The sequence below is a fragment of the Emydura macquarii genome, unplaced genomic scaffold (genome assembly GCF_026122565.2).
Source record: "Emydura macquarii macquarii isolate MOO-44397 ecotype Brisbane River unplaced genomic scaffold, CSIRO-AGI_Emac_v2 contig_3400, whole genome shotgun sequence".
Taxonomy (NCBI): domain Eukaryota; kingdom Metazoa; phylum Chordata; order Testudines; family Chelidae; genus Emydura; species Emydura macquarii.
Genome location: NW_027133537.1, coordinates 1 through 8,099, shown reverse-complemented (window position 1 = coordinate 8,099; position 8,099 = coordinate 1). Strand labels below are relative to the sequence as shown.

The 8,099-nt window shown below is 44.8% G+C and overlaps 1 protein-coding gene and 1 pseudogene across 1 annotated transcript; both read left to right on the top strand.

Annotated features, from left to right (window-relative positions):
* The first annotated feature begins 859 nt into the window (after window positions 1–859).
* Window positions 860–1,840, top strand: LOC137144195 (olfactory receptor 2AP1-like). The gene has a single exon (XM_067534389.1). The coding sequence runs from the start codon at window positions 860–862 to the stop codon at window positions 1,838–1,840; it is 981 nt and encodes a 326-aa protein (XP_067390490.1).
* Window positions 1,841–3,908: 2,068 nt separating this feature from the next.
* LOC137144196 (olfactory receptor 6N1-like) lies at window positions 3,909–4,870 on the top strand (annotated as a pseudogene).
* The last annotated feature ends 3,229 nt before the right edge of the window (window positions 4,871–8,099 follow it).

Sequence of the window (8,099 nt, the reverse complement as noted above, 5' to 3'; positions counted from 1 at the left end):
GTTACCAACCCCAGAGTTACGAACTGCCCGGTTAGCCTCACACCTTGTTTGGACCCAGCAGCATGCAATCAGGCAGCAGCCGAGAGAGAGAGAGAAAAAGCAAATATAGCACAGTGTTAAACGTCAACTTAAAAAGAACGATTGGAGAAGATCAGCAAACTGTCTGTGCTTTTTTCATTTTAATTCAGATGGTTAAAAGCTGCATTTCTCTTTGGCATAGTTAAGTTTCAAAGCTATCTTAAGTCAACGTTCAGTTGTAAACTTTTGAAAGAGCAAACAGAAGGTTTTGTTCAGAGTTAGGAATATTTCAGAGTTACGAACAACCTCCATTCCCGTTGTGTTCGTAACTGAGGTTCTACTGTAATTCTCACAGGAGATCGGTGTCTAAGGACAGGAGACTGCAATGGAAATCTCGGTGCAAGATTTCCGTCAATGTATTTATTGATTTTGACTCCTGAGGCATGCCGTGATTCTGGCCATTGCCAGAAGCGAAATACAGCATTTAACATTGTTGTTAAGCTCTTGTTTGTCACCAGATGGGATACGATAGCAGATAAAGAAATGCTCTGATCTGCCTTTTTAGTACTCAGCTACCAGAGCAACGGACTGTTGTTACTGTAGTTATTGATCTGATACAGCAGAGGATGGTCTGCATGGGTACAAATAATCTGTTCTCAAATGGAGCCTCCTGGCAATTTGCTCTTAAGTCAACATTTAGCCTTAAAATTCAGCCTGTGGTCAGGAGATGAAGGGGAGTTTATGAATATTTCTGGAAATAATTCACAAGACTTGATTAACTTTTAACTCTGTTCTTCTGATTCAATTGAACAGTTCCTTTTCTTGTTCCTAGATTCAGCCCATGGCAGACACAGAATGCAGAAACCAAACGGCCATCACAGAATTCATCCTCCTGGGATTTGGGAAGCTCCCTGACCTGCAAATTCTTCTCTTCCTGGTGTTTCTAGGGATCTACTTTGCAACCGTGGCCGCGAATACCCTGATTGTGGTTCTCGTTGTGACTGATTGGCATCTTCACACCCCCATGTACTTCCTCCTGGGGAACCTGTCCTGCTTGGAGACATGCTACACCTCCACCATCCTGCCCAGGATGCTGGCCAGTCTCCTGACTGGGGACAAAGCCATCTCAGTCAGTGGCTGCTTCACACAATTTTTCTTCTCTGCCTTTCTGGCAGCTACCGAATGCTATCTGCTAGCGGTGATGTCGTACGACCGGTATTTAGCAATATGTAAACCCCTGCACTATTCAACTCTTATGAACACCAGGTTTTGTCTCCAGTTGGCTGCTGGGTCCTGGCTAAATAGTTGTCTGGCTATTACCATCTTAGTCTTATTCTTATCACAGTTAATATTCTGTGGCCCGAATGAAATTGACCATTTCTATTGTGACTCCATCCCACTGCTGGAACTTTCCTGCAGTGACACACAGCTGGTCATATTGCTGGATTTCATCCTAGTCTGTGTATTCAGCCTGCCTCCATTCCTGCTAACCCTGACATCCTACGCATGTATCATCACCACCGTCCTGAGAATCCCTTCTGCCAGCGGGAGAGAAAGGGCCTTTTCCACCTGCTCCTCTCACCTCATCGTGGTGACAGTTTTCTATGGCACTATTATGATTGTCTACCTGCTACCGAAACATGAGACACTGCAAGAGCTGAACAAAGTGTTCTCTCTCTGCTACACGGTCCTGACTCCCCTGCTAAACCCCCTCATCTACAGCCTGAGAAACAGGGAGGTCAAGGCAGCCCTGAGCAAAGCCGTCCGTAAATGTGGCTTTCAGAGAACCATGCAGAGACTCCGAGATAATAATTTAAACTGAGGTTTTCAGAGCTGCCTTGTGGTTTAACCAATCAGTCCCCATTAAAATGAAGTTGAAAACGGTCATTGGAAATCTCAGCTGTAATGTAGAATATACGTAGATGATCTACAGAGACTTCCGGAGGGTGGTTACGGTCCTATGCTATGGCCATGTAACACAACACCCAGGAAAGTAAGATTGAGGACAGCTCTGTCACTCTCCACATTCAAAACCGATACACACCGTACAATGGTATTTTCCCCCATGGTATTGGCTAAACAATCACTGTATATGAGAATGGTGCACAGCATGTGAATGTGCACAGCGGTAACGTTGTCTAAGGCACAAAATCCAGTAACAATCCAAGACAATCCCTGTGTATATCCCCTGTTCATTGTTTCTCTATACTAGATAATAAGGGCTTGTGTTTTAGTTGTGTAGGACTGCCTGATTACAAGGGGTGACATCATGTTATTCGCTACAGGACACATCAGAGATTTCTGGCGGAGCTCGGGTCAGCGACGTCCACCCAAGGGGAAGGACGAGGGAGGGAGGTGGCCATAACTACGTTCCCATCAGGGCGTGTTCAGCTGGGCACCAGGAGGAGGGGAGACAATTGTAATTCATTTGTAAAACCATTAAAAAGCCATTTTTGATCAAAATAAATGTCTGAGCGATGAAAATACTGACTCCTGGGGCAGGATATGTGGGAATGTAAGCCTGGGAAATCTGCCAGCCCTGAAATTATCCTTATTGCCATCTTTTGCGTACACAATGGCGTGTTGACAATCTGTGACTGGTAGTTGCAAATACCTCCAGCGGCCGGAGATGGGCAACTTAACGGGGAGGGCTCTGAGTCACTACAGAGAATTCTGAGTTCAGAGACAGCATCTTTTATCTTCTTCCCGTATTATCATCCCGCAATCGTTATGGAGTGGGGATGAACACTCCCCGGTAAGGACTGAACATCAGTCTGATTCTGCCCCTTTCCAAGATCCACATTCCAAAGAGCTGTATTTTATTACTGCCACAAAGTGAATGTTGGGAAACAGAAAAGACACTTCCAGTCCCTCAGCACATCACCATCATCACCCCATGAACTAAGGAAGAATTTATTCTACTTCATAACTTATGTAATAAATGCATCTCGTGCAAGGGGTGAAAATTGTTCCTTTTCCTACTGGACACTGAAATGCTGACTACACCAGGATATATAGTTAGATTGTTTTCCATTTCAGAGTTACCAACACCAGAATTACGAACTGCCCGGTCAGCCCCACATCTTGTTTGGACCCGGCAGCATGCAATCAGGCAGCAGCCGAGAGACAGAGAGCAAAAGCAAATACAGCACAGTACTCTGTTAAATGTAAACGTAAAAAGAACGATTGGACAAAGTACGGAACCTTTCTGTGCTTTTTTCATTTTAATTCAGATGGTGAAAAAGCAGCATTTTTCTTTTGCATAGTCAAGTTTCAAAGCTACCTTAAGTCAGCGTTCAGTTGTAAACTGTTGAAAGAGCAAACAGAAGGTTTTGTTCAGACTTAGGAATATTTCAGAGTTACAAACAACCTCCATTCCCGCGGTGTTCGTAACTGAGGTTCTACTGTAATTCTCACAGGAGATCGGTGTCTAAGGACCCTGGACTGCACTGGAAATCTCACTGCCAGATTTCCATTGATGTATTGATTGATTTCAACTCCTGAGGTAGTGCATGATTCTGGCCACTGCCAGAAGCGAAATACAGCATTTAACATCGTTGTTAAGCTCTTGTTTGTCACCAGATGGGATACGATAGCAGATAAAGAAATGCTCTGATCTGCCTTTTTAGTACTCTGCTACCAGAGCAATGGACTGTTGTTTCTGTAGTTATTGATCTGATGTGGCAGACGATGGTCTGCATGGTTACAAATCATCTGTTCTCGAGTTGGACCTCCTGGAAATTTGCTCTTAAGTCCACACTCAGTCTGTGGTACGGAGAGGAAGGGGAGTTCACGAATATCTTTGGAAATAATTCAAAAGACTTAACTTTTAACTCTATGTTCTTCTGATTCAATTGCACAGTTTGTTTTATTGATCTCAGACTCAGCCCATGGCAGACACAGACTGGAGAAACCAAACGACCATTATAGAATTCATCCTCCTTGGATTTGGGAAACTCCATGACATACAAATTCTTCTCTTCCTGCTGTTCCTACTGACCTACATCGCAACCATGGCCACAAACACCCTCATCGTGGTGCTTGTTGTGACTGATCAGCACCTTCACACCCCCATGTATTCCTTCTGGGGAACCTGTCTAGCTTGGAGACCTGCTACGCCTCCACCATCCTGCCCAGGATGCTGGCCAGTCTCCTGACTGGGGACAGAACCATCTCAGTCAGTGGCTGCTTTGCACAACTGTACGTCTTTGGCTTTCTGGCAGCTACCAAATGCTATCTCCTAGCAGTGATGTCTTATGACTGGTATTTAGCGATATGTAAACCCCTGCACTATTCCACTCTTATGAACACCAGGTTTTGTCTCCAATTGGCTGCTGGGTCCTGGGTAAATGGTTGTCTGGCTATTACCATCTTTGCCTTATTCCTATCACAGTTAATATTCTGTGGCCCGAATGAAATCGACCATTTCTACTGTGACCCCATCCCATTGTTGGAACTCCCCTGCCGTGACACACACCTGGTCATATTGCTGGATTTCATCATAGCCTCTGTATTCACTCTCCTTCCATTCCTGCTAACCCTAATATCCTACGTGTGTATCATCACCACCATCCTGAGAATCCCTTCCACCACTGGGAGACAAAGGGCCTTTTCCACTTGCTCCTCTCACCTCATTGTAGTGACAGTTTTCTATGGAGCCTTAATGATCGTCCACCTGCTACCAAAAGATGAGTCACTGCGAGAGCTGAACAAAGTGTTTTCTCTTTGCTTTACGGTCCTGACTCCCCTGCTAAACCCCCTCATCTACAGCCTGAGAAACAGGGAGGTCAAAGAAACCTTGATCGAAGCCATCAGTAAATGTGGCTTTCACAAAACCATGCCGAGACTCTGAGATAATAACTTAACCTGGGGTTTTCAAAGTTACCTGGATGATTGAAGTGCTGGGGACAGAGCACAGAAGGGAAAAGGACCTCTACGCCAGCAGGTCTCAACCTTTCCAGACTACCGTGCCCCTTCCAGGAGGTTGACTTTTCTTGCATTCTCCCAAGTTGCCTCTCAATTAAAACTACTTGCTTACAAATTCAGACATACATTTCTCTATTTTTAACAGCCTGTTCCTACTGAATCATTGCTCACTTTCTCCTTGTTACCATAGAGTTATAGAATAAATCAATTGGAATATAAATATTGTACTTACATTTCAGCATACCTAAAATCCAAGCCCTCCTTAAGGTAAAGCCTGAGCTCCACCACCTGGGTTTGAATCATGTAATTTAGCTTCCCAGGGCCCCTGCGGTGTAGGGTCCCAGACAATTGCCCTGCTTGCCATCCCCTAATGATGGCCCTGCACTTGTGACCCCCCAAATAACGTGTCTCATGACGGTTGAGAAACACTGAACTAAGCAAATATCTAGATGTGTTGATGTACCCCCTGGAAGACCTCTGTGTACCCCCAGAGGCACACATACCCCTGGTTGAGAACCACTGTGCTATGCTATGTAACGAACTGCAGAGAGTAGCAGGTGTTAAGGAGTGAGAAATAGGCTCTTATACTAAATAATGGCCACTAGGTGACATAAGAGCTAAGATTGGGAAAAAGAAATCCACTAGAGGAGAGCAGAGCAGCAGGTTTCATGCTGGGAAATTGACACTAGATGTAATCAGGAAGAGACAACGGGAGGTGGGGGGGTCAGAAATACTGACTAGTGGCCAATAGATTTCCGCAGCCAATACAATAATGGGAAAGCTAGACTGTAAAATGGCCACTAAGTGGCAGTGCACTGAAAGGCTGAAATATGGGCAGCTATTCTCAGAAATGACCACGAGGTGGCAACATCTGTTGAATACTAATGAAGGGGCGGTGAAAGTACATTATAACGCCCCATCCCCTTGGACAGGCAACTCCCACAAGCGTCAGTTGTTGTTTAATCATGATCTCAAATATTTTCCACATGGGATAGTTAGACTTAAAAAAAAAGATGCAATTACTCAAGTCACCTCGGGCAAGTCCCACTGGGCGCCGTTTGCTACAACTTTTTAAAGAGAAAATGAACCAAGTGGGAGAAAGGCTGGAGTGGGACCGCACTGAAAAGTGAGAAGACCCAATACAAATCTGAGGGTGCAATTACACTTGGTAAATCAAAGAGAAGCCCCTCTTCCAAAGGCAGATCAACGCACCTTGCCAACTTGGCAACTGTGTAGCTAGATTGGACTATTTTTTAAATTTACTTGGCGACAAAGGCGTCAAAGCGACCAGCGACAAACCTAGCGACTTTCACAGCTGTTCCCAGCTACACTCTGAGAAAGAAGTAGCTAAAATTCATAATCATAAAATCAGTCTATTTCTTAAGCACCAAATTAAAAAAAAAAACAGTGCACTCTATGCTTCCCTGAGCTGGACTCCCCGGCTTCCCCCTTCAGGGCTGGCGAGGGAGAAAGAGAGGGGAGATGTGTCAGTACGGGGCTTGTTAGGCTCCGTCCCTTGTTAGGCTCATTGCATTGGCTCATCATCTTCCTCTTCCTCCTCCCTCCATCTCCTCTCCGGAGCCCATGCACAGAGGGGAGTGGGAGGAGGGGAAAGCGCTCCCAGCCTCCAACTTGGCTGCACAGAATCGCTCGTGCCGCTGAAAGGTAGGGGGGATACTTGACCCAGGGGTGTGGAAAGGAATCCCGCTGGCCACTGAGCTCCCCATTCCCGCAGCCAGGGAAGCGATGGGATAAGGGCCGCCCGCTGCACTCACAGTTACATGGTACTGTCTTAAACCCTAGTCCTGGCCCCGCTGCTGCCCAAAGGCAGGATCCCCACATATTACAGCAGGAGAAGATTTCCTGTATCACATTCTCCGGCTCTCTCTTTTTGCCCTTTTTCTAGCCCTTTGTGAAACTACCTGACTTTATATTTCATTCAGTTCACTATCTAAGGCATGTCAGACAAAAAAACTCCTTATTCCTTTCCCTGGCTACCATTTCACATTCTTTATCACACCATGGTACGCTTTTCCTATCTTTGGGCAGCATTAGTATCCTAGAATAGCTGGGCTGGCTGTCTTTAGGATTCCCTTATTAATATAACTGTACAAGTCCTCGATATTTCCATTGAGACATTGCTCATTCACTAATTCCACACTTCTGGTTCCAAAGATTTCTCCTGTTCGCTTTTATTTATTTATTTTAAGATTCCAACTAGAGCTATTACCCTCATCTTCAGTATTTCCTTCTCCTCGATCTGTAGCTAATCACAGGAAGTGGTCACTACCCATTCCCTCCCCTTGTCAGTTTCCCAGCTGCATTTGCTCCCTATGATGCTAGAAGCTAGTCCCAGATCCAGACATGAGACGCTTCCATTGGCCGTATTGAAGCCAGTAGGTGCACCTACTAAATTATTCTCTTCAAAGATTTGCTCTTCAGTTTCCATTTTTTTCTTACTTCCCCACAATCTGTTGAGACTTCTCAGCTCAGCACAGCTAATGAATGGGCATGTGACATCTGCAATTAATTCTTCCAGGTCCACAGCCTGTAGTTTCCTGCATGGGTTATGCACATTATAAAACCTTAGAGATGCAGCATTGTTGTGTATTGGTATCTCAGTAGCATTATACTCGATATTTAGCTTTTTAATCTATGCGTCAAGATAGTTCAGGTTCTCTTTACTGAAGGCGCAGGCACGTCCACCCTTTCCTATTTCTCTGTCATGTCTATATAGAGCATATGCTGGGATTTTTATAGTCTAGTTTTTCTGGTAGTCAAGTCTCCATGTCTATTATCTTAGCCTTTGTTTTCACATAAGTATGTATCTTTAATTCCTGCCCATGCGCTATTAAGCTGTGGGTATTCCAGCTGAAAATAATCACTCCTGTCCTTTAACTGTCCTATTTCCTTCACTTAGGAAAGTATGAAGCTGTTCTATTGACAGGTTACTACCCTGCAGGTACTTTTCAGCAGCTTTAATTATAATTCTCATTTTCTGTTATTACTTTGATCATTAATGCAATGAATCTGTTTCTATTCGTACGTTATCCCCTTTCAGCCCAACGTCACTCGTTACCTCCCATTAATTTATTGCAGGCAAATACCCAAGAACGAACCTGATGTGGGGAGACAGCTAACAGCTCCCGCACTGG